Source organism: Taudactylus pleione, unplaced genomic scaffold (genome assembly GCF_031769625.1).
Source record: "Taudactylus pleione unplaced genomic scaffold, aTauple2 ptg000030l, whole genome shotgun sequence".
NCBI classification, from domain to species: Eukaryota; Metazoa; Chordata; class Amphibia; order Anura; family Myobatrachidae; genus Taudactylus; species Taudactylus pleione.
The window spans coordinates 2128465-2147329 of record NW_028284432.1 but is presented as its reverse complement, the minus strand read 5'-3'; the positions used below and the strand labels follow the sequence as shown (position 1 = coordinate 2147329).

At 42.9% G+C, this 18865-nt stretch overlaps 1 protein-coding gene across 4 annotated transcripts in view; it reads left to right on the top strand.

Annotated features, from left to right (window-relative positions):
• NBAS (NBAS subunit of NRZ tethering complex) overlaps positions 1-18865 on the top strand; it is an 890452-nt gene that overhangs the window by 302713 nt on the left and 568874 nt on the right. For all 4 annotated transcript variants that reach the window (XM_088451840.1, XM_088451839.1, XM_088451841.1 and 1 more), the window contains exons 30-31: positions 2680-2909; positions 16013-16125. In XM_088451840.1, coding sequence (XP_088307966.1) covers positions 2680-2909; positions 16013-16125 — 343 coding nt within the window. The remainder of the gene's footprint in view (positions 1-2679; positions 2910-16012; positions 16126-18865) is intronic.

Genomic DNA, 18865 nt, shown 5'->3' with positions numbered 1-18865 from the left:
CTATCTATGTCATATCTATCTATGTCATATCTATCTATGTCATATCTATCTATGTCATATCTATCTATCTCATATCTATCTGTCATATCTATCTATGTCATATCTATCTATCTATCTATCTATCTCATATCTATCTATCTGAAGAGGTGATATAAATGATGTCATTACTTTGGACTGTAATGACAGTTTGTGTGACCTCTGATCCCTCTCACCAGTGTCAGTGATGTCATTTTCACAGAGTGACACTCCTGGTAATCTCCCAATAACAACATTACCCACAACCAAGAGTGTATAACAGTAAAGAAAAAAGACACACAGGGATGCACAGGCCACATTCAGAAAGACTCTGCAGAGGAGACATAAAGGTAATTCTAAGGATAATCTGTATAGTAAGATAGATAATGGGAGAGAGAGGAAGATAATAAAAAGTGGGGGGGGGGATTTGTGAGAGATGAAGATAGAGGGAGACAGAGCATATTTATGTAGAAGTCCCATGTGTGATTGCCATTTGTAATGCATTTTCTGCTATTTTGTGTATATGGGGAATGTAGTAATACAGTTTGAAAAGTGGTGTATTTTCTCTACAAAGCATAGTAAAACGGTGGACATAGAGAATATTATGGTCCTATCGACTTTCATTAGTACGTTTTTCATATGTGAAAAATCTGCAAGTGGATAGGCCCTGATGTAATAAGAAAGAAAAATAATTTAATATTCACATACATAAGAAATTCAGGATTTTATGAAAACATATAGAACAGATAAAACCTGTGCTTTGTGCCCTGATCCCTCTAAGTTATTGCTGGATGGAGTAAAGTTGGGAGGTGGAGAGGTGCGGAAGCTGAGCTGTATAGAGAAGCCATCACTGCGCCAAGGACAGAACCCAGAGGCACCGCGGCACCAACGGCCCTCATTTATTATACAACATACAGTGTTACAAAACAGAGCAGCCCAGCGACATATTCAATCTGACGTGGTTAAATGTGTTTGTACACTACGGCTATGTCTGATATAAGCAGCAGCATCGTTTCCAGTAGATGCACCCATACATCAATGTCCTCGCCCTCGATACAATGAATAAAAGCCCCATCTTGCTATAGATGAGCTAAAAATAAAATCATGTGTAAACGCTAATGTCTCTGAATGATAAATGCGTTTTCGGCACAGTCTCCATCCCTTTTTCCATTTTTGTTTTTACAATGTTAGTGCTACCTCATTGCCCAGCAGTGAAAACCATTATATTTGTTTTGAAATGCATTTTTTCTTCTATTACATAGCTGTGTCCTATTAGTACAGCTATCCCACCCCCCTCCGTTTGTTACTATACAGTATGTGTGTGTTGTCTTGTAAGTGCCATCTGTGTTTTAGAAATTTTCTTTTCAACAGCCATGGCCAAAAGTTTTGAGAATGACACAAGTATTGGTTTTCACAAAGTTTGCTGCTTGAGTGTTTTTAGACCTTTTTGTCAGATGTTACTGTGGTATACTGACGTAACATTACAAGCATTTCATAAGTGTCAAAGGCTTTTATTGACAATTATATTAAGTTTAGGCAAAAAGAGTCAATATTTGCAGTGTTGCCCCTTCTTTTCAAGACCACTGCAGTTTGCCATGGCATGCTGTCAATCAAGTTCTGGGCCACATACTGACTGATTGCCGCCCATTCTTGCCTAATCAATGCTTGAAGTTTGTCAGAATTTGTGAGTTTTTGTTTGTCTACCCGCCTCTTGAGGATTGACCACAAGTTCTCAATGGGATTAAGGTCTGGTGAGTTTCCTGGCCATGGACCCAGAATTTCGATGATATGTTCCCAGAGTCACTTAGTTATCACTTTTGCCTTGTGCAAGAAAAGGCATTGTTCGTCACCAAACTGTTCTTGGATGGTTGGGAGAAGTTGCTCTTGGAGGATGTTTTGGTACCATTCTTTATTCATGGCTGTGTTCTTAGGCAAAATTGTGAGTGAGCTCACTCCCTTGGCTGAGAAGCAACTCCACACAGAATGCTTTACTGTTGGCGGTAAAAGGCTTTTATTGACAATTATTGTCCAATTAGCAACGTCACGAGCCCAGGTGAAGCACTGTGTCCGGTGTTGTAGTGATAGGGACACTCTGGTGGGTCTTCTGCTCCCATATCCCATGAAGCTAAAGAACTCTGCATTGGCCTCCTGGATATGCGTCTGGTACCTCCTGGATTGATTGTGAATGTGATTTGAGCCAGTATGTCTTGTCTGTTACCACGGACATTTCTGGCCAGACTCTGCTAGTCACCATCATTAAGCACCCGTGGTTGGCCACTGTGCTGTCCACGGTGAGTTGTAATGCCTACCATGAGGTATTTCCAGTACACACTAGGCACCATTGATTGAGGAATGTTGAATGTACGCACAACTTCGGAAAGGAATGTCCCATCCGGCGGGCACCCACTATCATGCCCCCTCAACCATGAAACAGTGAACATCTTTCTAAATAGGGAATAACAAAGCCAAATAAGGAGAGGGCAACAGTTTTTGATGGCAACAGAAACCACTCATGTGCCAAAACTTTAACTTTTTCAGTACATTATTATATTGGAAAATATACTACTCGATGAATGAAGTTTTTCATTTGTACATTGTTACATTGTTTTTTTTTCAAAGAAAGTTTATAGCATTGCTGACTCCAAATGTCCTTCTGTGTTTCAGATATTTGCTGAGAGCTTGCTATGTTCGAGCCGCCAGGAGATAATCCAGCTGGCCGGGCAGATGATGCATTGCAGTGCGGTCTCTATAGATCCTCCTATAAGCATCAGCTCTAAAGGAATTCCTGGGTACAGGGTCAGGTATGAGAAGAGCATGGAGCTGGTGCTGGCAGCCAGCAGAGAGTACTTCAATTCATCCGCCACCCTCACCGACAACTGCATGGATTTGGCAAGGTACAGTTAGAGGTTATATCCCTCATAATTTGAAGAGGTTATCTGTATTGTTAGATATTGTCATTTTACGGCTTTACTACATATTACGTTGTGCTCTGTGCAGTAATAAGCAATAGGTTGGCCCTGTTTCTCCATGAGATAGTATGAAATCCTCCGCACTCTCTGTGCACCATGATCTCAGGGTCCTCCAGATTGTACAGCAAGAGAGATTTGTTGATAAAGAGTGCGCTGGATTTAATCACCTCTTCTGGGCATGGGTGCTATGTTGTAACACAAGAGTAAGACATCCATGGACCTGGCGAAGGAGTAATAACTTTGCTAGGTGGCCATTCATTTTTCATGTTCCTGTCCTATTGACTGGCTGCTGTCTCGCAGCCCTCAGGCCCGCCTATTATTTGGCGAGTTATTCTGGCACGATCCCAGCAAGTTTACAACTCACTGACTATTACATCCAGTGAGTTGTACGTTTAGCATTAAATATTTCCGGGAGGGCGTGTTGTGTTGCCGTGAGAACTGTTGAGGCGAGACTCTGGTGAGTTCACATAATTTTGTACACCATGTAGACAAAAGTGATTGGACACCCCCGCGCAAGCGAAATGCATATCATTGCACACGAGTTCCAAATGGCCACTAATGTGGTGGTTTCGACAAGAACACTTGGTAGGGAGGCCCATGCACTTGCAGAGCTGCGGAAACAACAAATGTTTTTATCAGGGCGACAATGCCACCTGTCATGTTTCCAGGGCAACGCTGGACTGGTATACAGAAAATACGGTAACCCGGGTAACCTCATTAATAACCTCCTGGGATGAATTGGAGTGACGGGTACGTTTTGGCCGACTCAACCTTCTTCTGTGTCACAGTTGGTCACTGTACTTAATCACTTAACTGGCGTGGTCGCATGTAATGCGTTTGGAGCCAGAAATGCTTCATCTGGCAACGCCAGCCTCTCTGTCCCCCTACTTCTGCAGAGGAAATCCATACTGCACAACTGAACGGACATCCTCTGTCTCCCCTCCTGCAGTGATGCTGCCATGCAAACGGCACTCTGGTGTATAAAGTAGAAGTATAAGTAATTTGCAGTCTCATCACCCTTTAATTGGCCAATTTAGTAAATAGAAAACAAAATCATCATTTCATACATAGTCATCCATGATGATGGAGGGGGTTAAACTTGGGACCCATTGTCTCTGGGGATGAGTATGGGGGCTCTGCCCGGTGACCTTTTACCACTAGGGGGGTGGAGGTTGATATTGCTGAGGATTTTTTTTTACATTGGGGGGTTATTTTTGATGGGGAGGGTGGGAAGTGAAATTTCATTGGGGGCCTATGGACAGAGGGTTTGGGGGGGGGGGATGCATAACATCTAGGTATATTATTTTAAATTAAAATATTTAAATACATTTTTTAAACTACTTCTTAAGGTGCATACACACGTAATTTTTTGAACGATTTGTGGTTAACGACGTCGTAATCGTTCAAAAAAATCGTTCAGTTTCTGAGCTATAACGATGAACGATAATCGTTCAAGCGCGCTCCCTTTTGTAGTTATCGTTCATCGTCCATTTCAGACTGTCCAACATAACGATTTTCATTAAGGGAAGGAACATTTTTCGTTCATCGTTGTAAAAATCGTTCATTACACTTCAAAAAATCGTTCACTTTTTCAAGGGAAAATCTGACAGATAATCTGACAGAAAATTGTTGGTTACAAAATCGTTACGTGTGTATGCACCTTTAAACTTAATGAAGTGTAAAAAGAAAAAAAGAACCCGACAATTTCTGTGCGGTTTTGTCGAAAAAAAATAGTCAGTTAAGGCGGAATGGCAAAACATACCGCCTGCTGTTGTCCAGGAACTTGTGGACAGTTTGCCAAGAAGGGTGTCTGCAGTAATCACAGCACGTGGTGGACCTACAAAGTACTGACGTCAATAAAATCTCATTGATCTATTTGCTGTCAGTGTCCAATCACTTTTGTCTACATAGTGTAGTGTATTACATGCAGCGACTTGAAGCCGGCTGGAATCTTGTCACTTTATTAAACTCGTCCCCTGTTACATTCCCTCCCTAAGCCTCCAGTGGCTCATGCCTCATCATTTCATATCTGAATTGCTATTTATATTCCTGCAGTTGAGAATTGTCTTATTCACGTTCCAGCTGCCCTTTATTCACGTCACATCTCCCCGTCCTATATTCCAAAGCAATAAAATAATGCATGCTTCTGTGTGCTGTGCTACACGTAGAGGAGAGCCGTGCGGCACTGGGCTTTGTAGTTAATATAGCAGTTTTTGTAGGTTGGTTGCTAGAGATCATGACATAAAAAGTAGAGTCGTTCTGGCTACAAAGCTCTGATTTACTTTTTCTGTAAGGAAGACAAACCCTTACCACTGGGACATTGGAGACAGTTACTTATCTTCCTGTAGGGAAGGGCGTAGCGTGACATCATATGGTTGCATTCACAAAGGTCAACTACAACTTTATGAAAAATAAAAGTTTATTGAATGACTGATGATATTTTTAGAAAATTATTTTTGAGCCATCACTAAGTTCAAAGTTATCAATTTCCCATCTACATAATGGCCACTGATCAGTCTGGGCATAGAATAGAAACCCATCCAGGTTGAAGGTCTTTCATTGAGTTAATTGAAGCTTATTTTATTACTCTTTTATTCTTACAGCTTTCACCCTTGGGTTAGCATAGTTACCACGTGTGTGTCCCAATCTCTTTAGAAGTAACCCAGGCCCAACAGCCCTGGGAGTCCGTAGGATCCGCTGCACTTATCAGCATGGTGCTGACAGACATTGGGGAGAGTAGTATGTGCGAGTCTACATGCATTATCCTTCCTTGGACTGTTTTCAGTTATATAAGGGAGTGGGGGCTGCTTAAAGGATTTGGGGAGGGGGGCACGGTGGCACTTTACCAAACCAAAGAAGAAAGTATAAGTAATTTGCAGTCTCATCACCCTTTAATTGGCCAATTTAGTAAATAGAAAACAAAATAATTTTCTCTCTTGATCTGAATGTAGTCCAGGTACATAGAGGTGTACATACAGATTACGTCTCAAACTGTATAGAGCCTCCAATTGCACTTTTACATTAGTGCTACCTGCTGTTTGAAATCAGCATTGCTTGTCTGAGAGATATTAGCTTGTGGTGTCTTATCGCTAGATTTATTTATTGTCTTGACTCAACAGCACTCTTTCTAACATATTTTTAGATAAAATATCATTGTTGGAGGACACATATGTAGAACAGGATTAAACTAGAGGCTAAATTATCTATGTGTGTGTATATCTATCCTTATAATAAAGTTGTAATGGTTGTGTCTGTAAATTTTTGGGAGAAATGTACTCCTTGGGACTGTATATGAACTGTGGAGACAAAGAAAAAAAATCATAACTTACCATTCCGGCATCATGCAAAGACCAGGGGATTAATTTGGATGGCGTTTTCAGTGTTGTATTGCTTAGTCACCTAGAAAGAATCTTGACACTCGGTCAGGATTCTTTACTGTTTGCATGACACAGGACTCGCCTCTCCTTCTCCGGACAAGCGTTTTTCCAGATGCCCCGAACAATCTGAGAAAATAACTTTACCTCAGTCCTCAGCACTCCAATCCCTGTACCTTTTGCAGAATATCAGTCTGTCCCTGATGTTTTTCCTGGAGAGAAGTGGCTTTGCTACCCTTCTTGACACCAGGCCATCCTCCAAAAGTCTTCGTCCTGTGTCATGCCAACAGTAAAGCATCCTGAGACCATTCATGTGTGGGGTTGCTTCTCAGCCAAGGGAGTGGGATCATTCACAATTTTGCCGAAGAACACAGCCATGAATAAAGAATGGTACCAAACATTCTCCAAGAGCAACTTCTCCCAACCATCCAAGAACAGTTTGGTGATGAACAATGCCTTTTCCAGCATGATTGAGCACCTTGCCATAAGGCAAAAGTGATAACTAAGTGACTTGGGGAACAAAACATCAAAATTTTGAGTCCATGGCCAGGAAACTCCCCAGACCCTAATCCCATTGAGAACTTGTAGTCAATCCTCAGGAAGTGGGAGGACAAACAAAACCCCACAAATTCTGACAAACTCCAAGCACTGATTAGGCAAGAATGGGCGGCCATCAGTCAATATGTGGCCCAGAAGTTGATTGACAGCATGCCAGGGTGAATTGCAGAGGTCTTGAAAAAGAAGGGTCAACACTGCAAATATTGACACCTTGCATAAACTTGTAATGGTCAATAAAAGCCTTTGACACTTATGAAATGCTTGTAATTCTACTTCAGTATACCATAGTAACATCTGACAAAAAGGTCTAAAAATACTGAAGCAGCAAACTTTGTGACAACCAATACTTGTGTCATTCTCAAAACTTTTGGCCATGGCTGTACACTTGATGCATGGGCCGACGGAACCTGACTTAAAGTCACTGCTCAACAGAGGAACCTAATTGAGGCACAGGGGGAGATGTATGAACCACCAAAGCGGCATCAGCGCATTTTATGTGCACTGATACCGCTTCTCCCGGCTGGAACTGGTGGAACCGGCTGGGACTGAGACACAGCGCATCTCTAGCAGGGATCGCTCCCACGCTCCGGCTGATAAAATGTTCATACATCTCATAGTTGGTGCTTCCTGCTTCGCCTCGGTAAGGAGGTGAAGCAGGAAGCTTTATAGCAGCACATTAAGTGCCGATACACTACATCTCCCCCACAGATTCTAACGGGATCTGGCACAGGTGAGACTGTGTTTATACCAATATACTCCTTATCCCCCAACAATTTTCCTTTTAATTTAACCGCCTGCAGTTTCCTGTAAGCGTCTGCTTCAATTTGACGATCAACACGGTGCAGGGACAAACGTTCAGGGCTGCAGGCGTAGATCTCAGGACCAGCTGCTTCTCCCATGGGCAGCTGTGCGTGACTTGCTCACGCGTTAGTAGCCCCAAGCTTTTTGTGTTCATCCCTTTTGTGTTAATCCCTGAAGGAAAACCTGCAAATATTGTTTACAAAGACATTTTGTGATCAATGTCTACAATATAAAATATACATCACGATATTAGAGGCCACTACTGTCTTTGTAAAATTACTTCCGCTCAGCAATAAATAACACCCACACGAGTGAAGCTGCGGGCAAACGCTAGTCAACAAATATACATACTCTATATACACATATATATATATATATATATATATATATTTATTTTTTGCAGCAAAATTATTTCATCTACAACTGGTTAATAAAGAGTTACCTGCAGTAATGCGTATTGGTTCCTTAGCCTATATATGCACTTAAATACATTAGTCACCAAGCTCAGGACCATTTCTTTTATGTGCTTGGCCTAAGTGCGGTCTTTCTAAAATTAGTTTTGGGCTCAGGGACAAAAGCTCTAATTGAATAACATAGGTGTATACATCTGTGCTGCTCAGAACAGGCTCTCTGCTTTCTTGTGTATTGTGTAGATGCATTCAGGGGCTGTAATGGAACATTTACCAGTACTCTGCTGAGTGCAGCAATAATGGAAGTTCACGGAGCACAGTCTAAATAAGAAAAGTTTTATTACACTGCCTAAGTTATAATAAGCTGAGTTATTTCTGCTTCGCCAGTGTTTTCATTTGATTTCAGATCTGGTCAAAACTTCAGACAGATATTTGCTTAGTTAAGTTAAATAATATCCTGGTGCTTAGGCTAATCCTTTGTAGGTACGCTGCCTCGCTTATCCTATATTGTTTATGATTGGACTGTTCAGGGCACTTTGCACTTATCATTTTAATGGAGTAGTCTGAATTATAGGAATGTAAGAGTTTTTAAGAAACTAAAAAAATAGTTTACTGCGAAACGTCAGAGGCTTACACAGGCGTCAGCTGCTCCCTACTTCCCAAGTATTAGGAGGTAGTCTGACTTTATCTTCAGGAGCCATACTCCAGGCGGGATGTAGTCTGGAAGCCTACGGTCTAAATGCTGACCGCCGGCTTCCAGACTACTTAATCCCGACGATGGTTGAATGACAGGCGTCTAAATCTAGACGCATGTTATTTTACTGACGCTGGGAGCCCGGCATCCCGATCGAAGTGATGCCAGGCGCCACAGCGGACAGCCACGGGGGGGGGAGGGTAATTTTTATGGCTCCTGGGGGGGACTTAGGGTTAGGCACCCCCCCGGGAGGTTAGGGTTAGGCTAGGGGGAGGGTTAGGGTTAGGCTCCCCCGGGGGGAGGTTAGGGTTAGGCACCCCCCCAGGAGGTTAGGGTAAGGCTAGGGGAAGGGGAGGGTTGGGGTTAGGTACCCTCGGGGGGAGGTTAGGGTTAGGCACCCCCCCCGGGGGACTTAGGTTTAAGCGGCGGGGAAGGGGGGGTTTAGGCTTAGGCACTTAGAGGGGGGATTAGGGATAGGCACAGGGGGGGAGGTTAGGGTTAGGCACCCTAAAGGAGGGTTAGGGGGTAGAATTAGATTAGTTTATACTTGCCTTTAGGACGATCGGGATTTCCTACTTTGTCGGGCAACTGCGGCCAGCGGTAATACATATCACACTCCTCCAGGCCCCCATGCAGACTCCTCGTGTAAAGTCACCCATATGATGTACAGATATCTCTCTGCTTCGCTAAGACTTTGTGCCATAAGGGGCTAAGATGCTTGCTGTGACATATACTCTCTAACATGGGCAGCAAAGCGTACTTTTTCAGTAAATATTGTTCATTAGCCATATCGTAAACGCATACAAAACCGCTAGCAGTGTACCATAGACACCAGGTTGCATCTTTTGTTGGAAAGGAATTGGTGCAACCTAGTTGCAAGGTTACAGATTCACCATAACGGAACGTGGCAGGCGGAATAGCTGCAGCCGCTTGTATCGGAACTATATATATATATATATATATATATATATATATATATATATATATATAGTAGAGTACTAGACACAGTAGGGCTGTAAGGGGTGGTCTCTGAGTAGGAAGAACTCGGTTATTCGCGTGTGGGTTAGACATGACTTGCTGCTAAATCCCCCCATTTTGAGGCTAACACGTTAGGCGCAGGGGTCTTCAACCTTAGCCCTCCAGCTGCTGTGGAACTACACATCCCAGCATGCACTGCCACAGAATTAGCATGCTGTTATATAAAAAAGGTGCCCATTTATGCGACTTCAGGTAGACCTGTAGAGGAATGCTTGACTCTTAAAACATCACTTCAAGAGTCTTCACTATAGAATAGGGGGTAATACTGCTGATTTAGTTACTTGTATGTCATCTGCTAATTATATTGATGTGTTTATTGACTCTCCATTGAATTGAGTCATGGAGCATAAATGGACCCTGGCTACTAGAACGAGTACAGATACTGCTGCCGCCTCTCCTAGCCAGCGCTACCCCCTCTGTGTGCGTGTTCTAGATCACTGCCAGCTCTAGAATCAGGAACATGCCAAATTAGATTGAGTTGCAAAACATAAAATAGAACATACTCCTTGAATATTACACTTATCTGTCTCAGACTTCCTCCTGTGCTGCAAACGTCCATTCTCAGGATTATTATATTGTTCTCCTGAAAAGAAGTATTTATAGAGAAGCAGCCGGTCTCCAGTCTTCTGAGGCCTCCTCTTCTATTTGATGTAATTGCTCCTGACAGGGTGTTGATAGCAATTGATTTTCCGTTTGTCCTCCATTGTCAAGGATAAAATCAACCTACATTGTTTTATGGAGAATGTGTAACCGCGCTGTGCACAAGTGGAGTGCGTTACTGCATTATACATGTAGGCAGATGTCGTGGATCCGGTTGGCCCTGGTGGCAATGTCACAGTCTGTGAAGCAGAACCCAGAATTATTATCGGCTCCGATGACCTTGGTCGTACTCTCGCCCAGTCCCTTGAGTGCTAACATATTCATCATGGTCACTGGGATGATGTTTTGCTGAGCTGATGAAATCCTGCTCCGAGTCTGCACAGGAGCTTTAACACCCGCTCCCAGTATCCGCATTGCAGTATTCATAATAGTGGTTCTAATTCTAATATTTGTCACTTTTTTTTTGTTATTCATTTCTTTACCAGCTAAAGGGTTCTTTTCACATGTATGGAATCAGGTCACAGAATCCGCAACGAGTGAACAGTGAAATTATTAAACCATTTAATTCTCACATGATGATTGTGAGACTCAACAGTTGAGCATGTTATCTGGCGAGGAGTCTCCTTCATTATACAGTGACCAGAGCAGGATGATCTATCTACCTATCGTATGGCCTCCGATGATGAAGTATTGAACTCGCAGCGGGGGAAACGTGACACCGGAGCAATTCATCATTGCTCCGGTGAGGGGACAGCTGCTCCAAAAGCACTTGTCCCCATGGTAGCTGCGGTACTTACCTGCTCCCCGTCGTCCGAGGTCACGCATGCGCAAAGCTGCCGGGGAGATGGTGAGGAGGTTGCGGAGGGATCCCTCTTCGCATCCCCGGAACTCCTTCCCATAGGAAGGAGTGAAGATCCGAGAACAAGCGCCGTCTGAAGATGGAGCTAGTTCTCTGAAGCAAACTTGCTGAATATCAGGGGGTCCTATCGGACCCCTGATGATGAATAGCCCGGTAACCTAACTATGTGTTTCCGCATGGTTACCGGGCCATTTATCCTATGATATATAGGCCGCTATGTCTTGAACCACTGGATGGATTTTGATGGGGTTTTCACTATTCTATACATCATTGCTTGAGAAAGGTTTAGGTGTATGAAGCATTCATCTGTGACAGAAGGGAGCCAAACAGTGATGATTTTACTGAAGCAGTCACAGAAAAAAATCTAATCTTACACCAAGTTTGAGTACAGTAGCTGCCCATAGTGCTGAAACTGCAAAGTCAGAGCCAATCAGAGCAACTGTAGCAATGTGCCCTGTTGCTTAGCAGCAGCCTAGAGAGGGGAGGTAGTCAAGGACTGAACAGGGTCACATCTGAGGCAGACAGAGGGCCTGATTCAGATTTGGGAATAGAGTAAAGCTGGGTACACACTAGACGATATGCTGTCCTATCCTGTGGTTCAGATCGACATATCGGGTACATCGTCTAGTGTGTACACATGATATATGCGCTCCCGCAGGTCGCTAGAGATGATGCCCGCCGGCCTTGCTGTAGGACCGACTATGTCAGAATGCAGCATTACACGTAGCAAACCCCCCCCTCCCCCCCTCCCAATCTCGTCATCTCCCCGTTGGACCAGGCATCGGATTTATATAAATTTGTTCTTTTTTTCGTGTGTGTAAAAAAAAAAAGAGACATTATAATATGCTGGTTTATTGCTTCCATTCCGCAAAACTTATAAATATTAAAATATAAATTGAGAGGGACTATTCTGTGAAGAAGAGTTACATCTTCTGGTTTCTTGGCTTCTGCTCTGCAGCGCATTGATATATTTTTCATGAAACAATATAAGTAGGTTTCTTCAGTTCCAAATCTGCCTTTAATTTCATTTTAAATGTTCCAAGCATCACTTTTATTTTCTAGACCTATTTCCTCGAGCACCCTGACAGCGGAAGTGTGACACACATTCATCGTGTTTTGTGAAAATTACAGGTCTAATTCCATATTCAACATTTCCGCAGCTACTGTAGGCGGGTATTTTCACATGGCATCAAGTTTCATTGAGTGTCTCCAACTCTTATTATGCCTGGCATAAGTAACATGAATCTGGCTTTTTAGTTATTTTTCCTCTAATCCGCTGAGAGTTGATGCCCCATCATTATGCAGATGAGAGGAGACGAGTTAGATTTAGCAGTGGGCTGGCACACTTTGGGTAGTGATCTAAAAAATTAATTAGTCATTTTATTTTTATTCTGTTTTATTGTTTTGTTTTTTTTAGCAGTCAAGTAGACAAATCCTTGGTTGTAATTCTAAAGTCGCTAATATAGTGGAGATGACACAAATTCAACATAATGCTAAAATACTTCTAGCGTCGTCGTTGCAGATTGAGAGCCTAATTCAGAGTTGTACACTGATTCCATCGCCGCTGTCTGTGGGCCTGATTCATTACGGATCGCAGCTGCGATTACGCACGCCGACCCACTGTAAAAATATGCAAATTTTTGCAATCGCAATGCCGTCACAGCCGAACATAAGGACGCCAACTTCCCCTTACTCACATCCGTAATACTTAGGAAAGCAGCGAAGCCATCGGTAACATCGAGTACCATCGTCTCCTCACGCACACTTGCACAAGCTCTGACCTTACTCAGGAATTGCTAACCTCGTCGCAGGCAGTGGGAGCTCAGGCTGCGCAGGGCATCGCAGTGGCTAATTTATGCACGCCCCTGTGACGCCATTCAAACGCACTGACACGCCTGCGTTTCGCCGACCACCCCACCATCACCACCCCCAAAGGTAACTTACTGTCAATCACGCTGCGATGGGTCTGCGTAGTGTCAGCAATTGCAGTGTGATCGCAGGGAGACCTTTGTGCACTTCGATGCAGAACGCAACAATCGTCCACCTGCGTGTTTAATCGCAGTTGCGATCCGTAATGAATGAGGCCCTCTGTGTTCACATCTGCAGTGGGAAAATATGCAAATGTTGCAGCTCGCGGGAGATGCACTGAGATACTCGCCTGCGGCTTTGCAAAACCAAGCATTTGCGTAAAAACTTTGCAGCATCTTCGTACAAAGACGCAACATCGCTCGCAAATCATTGTATTGTCTCAGTCCTGAGTGAGTCCCTGGTCCCGCAGAATGGCCATGGGCATTGAGAACACCGGAGCCCTATTCCTTACATATGGGGTGGCCAGAAACAGTTGCGACACACTTGCGTTCTTTGCCGCTATTCAATGTTCCCTCTCCCAAAAGCTCCCTGACTGTAAATCACACTGTGGGTATATACACGGTAATGCACCTAGACGTGTGAACCATGCGACGCATGCGCAGATGGTCAATAATTGCTCGGCTGCAAAACCATCGGCATAACAGCGGAGTGTGCTAGAAACACCAGAGCGAGCAAAGAGAGACACCCCAGGCAGGAAAGAGGAACTGTGACAAGAGCAGGCTGCTAGAGTGTAGAAATACACTTTATGTATGTGTATATATATATATTTATATATATATATATATATATATATGTGTGTGTGTATATTGACGATATTAAAATGAACCTCTATATACCCCTGCCTGTACCTTCTAAAATCCTTCCTATAAACATCTAAGGATGACGCTAATTTGCGTACGCAGTCATACAATAAATAGAGACTCCAGACTCAGAACATGTGGTTCCGAAGCACAAAGTATTATTCAAGTAAAAGTACAGTCAGTTACACGCTATGATCTGTGTACAATTTAGCGCAAAGGAATCATACAGACCCAAGTACAGTATACATACGCATGCGCTCTGGACCAGATCCCGGCCTTCAGAAAGAAAACCTCCGTCAATCAGCATTCAGCAAGAAGACTAAAGACCCAGTGTTTGAGCACACATATTTATACCCCCCCAGAATAGACCGGACAATAGAGAAGTTTCTTGCTTATGACATTGGTTCCCAGGGGAGAAGCATCTGTTACAGTGCATTTAACAGGCTGGTTCAAATAGACTCGCCCAGCCTCTAACAACTGAGGGTCTTTTCCCTCCCGCCTCCCCATGCTGCATCCTAACAGTTTATAAAATATACATTTTGTTGCTTGTAGTTTCTGCGGTCCATAAGTTGAGAATGCATGATGCGATCTCCACACCGATAGTACCGGAATTCTGTTGAAAGAGTACGCATCAGTTCGAAACCAAACACTGCTTTCTTAGCATGTATAAAACCTTAGTTATCTTTATTTCTCAGCATTTAAACTAACTGAACCAACTTAAATCATATACTTTAAAGCTTATTAAACCTTATGTGTGACTATGTAATGTGTGAGTATTCGGGATTTGATATAAGGACGCTAGTTAATTTGGGGCAGATGCGTGCGCATAAAGCTAATAAAACAGCGGTTTCATACAAAGTCCTATGCATTCGCTAATATGCGACAGGTTAACAGCGCAATTGTGCGTATTAATGTGTGTATGAGGAAGGGTGCACTTAACTCTCACTAAGTGAACATCTTAGCAGTGTGACATGCTGAGCCAGATAGTTCCACATGCCCACTCTGTCAGCAGTCCCCCCCACCTGTCCCAGGCTTCAAAAGAAAAACTCTTTATTCTCCCAGTCTCTTGTGTGAAATGCAAATAGCCCAGCTACAAGAGACAGACGTAAGATGACACTCTAGTCTTTGAAATCATGTCATTGCAGGAAGCCTGCTAATGTAAGGTGTGTATTCTAGCCGGACCACCTGGAGTGAGAGCAGATGTTATTCCAGGAAGCTTATCTACACAGGCTAGTTGTCACTTTGCCATTTGCTTTATTCAGCTAATGCAATCAATTTTGGCATACTGTAAAGCCATTTCTGAAATATATATCCTTTATAATACGTAAAGTAATGAAATGGGCTTTTGGTGAATCGCTGTAACCTATGGCGATGGTCACAGATGCTAATAGCATGATGCTAATAGTATTATCGCCACATGTACTAAAATGTGAGTTTATCTAAAATGGCGCTTAGGCGGCCATTTTGCAAAATGGCGTCTTGCGGCCAGTCGCAAGATGGTGTCGCTGCGATTCAATTTTAAACTGGTCTTGTCTCAGCCAATAATCCAGCTTCGACTATATATATATATATATATATATATATATATATACACACACACACACACATACATACACACACGTGTAGTGTGTACCCATGATGCAGGGCCGACGGGATGTCGCTAACAATGTCTCCCGTACCCCCCACCCCCCCCTTCCGTCAAGTGTGTATGCACGTTCCGCATGCCGGTTCCCGTCGCCTGTGATGCCTTGCTTGGGTACACATCGCTAAGTGTGTACCCAGCATTAATCTGACAACATTTAGCGAGAGCAGTTGGCTGGTTTGCATCTCGGTTTGACCATGGGCAGTTATGTGATCAGGTATTTTCTATTTGGGGGGGCGGGGTTTAGAGATTATAATTGCAATGGTTTGGTGTAGCCTCAGACTAATTGGATAAAGTGATCTTTACAGCTGTACATGTGCTTTAGCTAACGATTAGACATTAATGCATAAAGTGGGTGAATTACACTACTTGATCTTTTGCAGGAGCTGCTTACTGCTGATTACGGACTGTCCTGATTCCGTGCAGGAGGAGCTCGATCTGATACGTTCCCTGGGTTATTTGGAGGAGTTTGGAGTCAAAATTCTGCCATTACAAGGTAGAGATTTAGAAGTATATATTTACTGCTGTGGTCAATCTGATATATGATTATTAAAAAAAGATGCACAGAATTTGATTACAAAAATAAGAGTACAATTGTAAGTCATTGTATACTCATACAGGGCGTGTTTTCATATTGCCATTTGTAATGAGGTCTGGAAGGACTAAATCGGGTGGACAATAAAAACTATTGTACATCTCTTAGCAGTTGCGATTGCTGCTGAATCAGGCCCTGCAACAACTATTACACACGCCATCGGCCAATTGCATTCTGCGCATGCGTAAGCATTGCAGTGCGCGAGCACTCTACTGCGATCTAGATTGCGATCGCAGTGACTACGCAGACCCATCGCAGAGTGATTGACAGGAAGTGCCGTTTTGGGGTGGTGACGGGGGGTGTTCAGGGAAACGCAGGCGTGCCAGTGCGTTTGAACGCCGTTGCAGGTGCGTGCATAAATTAGCCACTGCGATGCCATACGCAGCTTGGGTTTTCACTGCGTGCGCTGAGGTTAGCAATTCCTGAGTAAGGTCAGACCTAGTGTGCGTGAGGCTGCGACTGTACTCGATGTTACCGATGGTTTCACAGTCTTGCTATGCATTACGGATGTGTGTAAGGTAAGGTGGGTGTCCTTATGTTGTGCTGTGATGGCATAGCGATCGCAGAGGATTAGCATATCATCGCAGTGAGACTGAGCTAATAGCTGTTGCAATCTGTACTGAAGAGATGCAGTCAGGAAGCCGACGGTTGAAATGCCGACCGCCGGCTTCCCGACTGTCTAATCCCGGCAGGGGGGTCTAATGATAGGCGTCGGAATCCCAACGCCTATCATTATTCCTAAACCGGGAGCCCGGCATACCGAACAAAGGTAAGCCGGACGGCAGGCGCGGACAGCCGTCGGGGGGGTTAGCTGTTCCTGGGGGAAACTTAGGGTTAGGCACCCCCCGGGAGGGTTAGGCTAGGGTTAGGGGGAGGTTAGGGTTAGGCGTAGGGATTTGAATGCATCCGGCGGTATTTCATACCGATCCCGTACTTAATCAGGCCCACAGTCCCTTGTGTCCTGGGTTGTACAGTCTCGACTGTTCATAGCCAAGACTTATGTATTTGTATTTATTTTTGTTATGGTCATTAGAATTTACAAAAAACAAAATGGGTCCCGCACTGATATTATTTAAGGTGTACTCACTTTGACCAGAATAGATATAATTTATTTATAACGAGTCCCAAAAGATCTCCACAATATCTCTCTAGTAACAAGTTAAGGGAGTATTTTGATATTTGTGGTGGTGCTACCTAGAAATCTTGTTCGTTATATTTTGTCAACAGAAAAGAAAAGCAAGATATATATTTGGTGCACTCATGGGGTCTATATATTATTGATCAAAACAATGTTTTCTGGAATTACATAAATTATAACTTTTATTCTTGATGTCACAAAGGGGGGAAAGCATAGTCCAATAATTAGGCGAAATATTAAAACATAGTAAAGATACAGGAAGAAGTGAATAAATACGAAAAATTACTACCACAATTCTAATTTTCGACTGTTGTCGGTCATTTCACCTCTTTATTAGTGTACTATCTTCTTGTGTTTATTTATAATAATTATCTATCTTCAATTCTCTGATTCGGGCTAGTGTTATATTTTATTTCATTCCATGCAGTTCTTTGACCTTTTCAGCCATTAATTCCATTATTTCAGTATATGCTATTGCCTTTATTTGTTAGTAATAGATGGCTTGATATGTTATATGGTCAATTGTGTTAGTTGCTGTTCAGTAGGATGATCACAATGTTGCTATTTCTCGTTAGAGAGTATCTTCATTGTTGCAATTTCAGTGATTCACGAATTCAGCTGGCAAATATGAGTTATACATTGCCGATATCTGATAGTATAATAATCAGTATTAATGGGAATAATACCGTAATCCCTCTATTCATATACGTGCTGGGTGTCTAAATGGTACCCAGTTCTAAGCAATATAAATACCCCAGCATACAGTAATTAAATATTAGCACATACTGGTATATTCCAACAGCTATTAGCTCTGTTATGAGCAGTGGTGCATGGAATCTCCGTATATTTAATCAGCGGCTGTGTGAAATATGCCGTGTTTCACTGGCTCCGTACACAAAAGGTTTTTAGCAGTAAGCAGTTCAATTTAATAATTACAATTTAATAAGTACAGCATATAATATTGCTGTGACCGGCGGCAGCACGTGGAACGCCGACGTTTATTTATTTATTGACCCAAAATGGGACGGCTATTTCACTTGCTAAATAATTGCAGGCAGCCCCATGTTAAGGTTCTCATGTGACCAAGAAAAAAATTGTCATTTTCAGGAAAGTGTAAAATGACCAACAAATAGTATAAAAAAAATACAAACTTATGTAATATAATAAGAAAATAAATACATTGCAATTTCTAATTGCACAAAGTTATTTATTGTGTTAAATAATCTGCCTCATTCATAAAAATCCCTGATCATTCGCATCCAGCCCTTTATATACAGATGTGTCCCCATACATCTAGCCTCCTTACACATTAAACATCTATGCCGTGGCGCGACTGTAGTGGTGAGCATCTTTCTGTGCGACTTTTTCGCTTAAAATGTGTCTTATTCGCAAAGTGTTGCGAATAGGATGCGCGATTAAAATGATGTGCGTCATGCCTGTATTCTGTGAGTGACCACGGCTGTCTCTGCATGCAAAATGCTACGTTACAGTGTCACAGCTGCT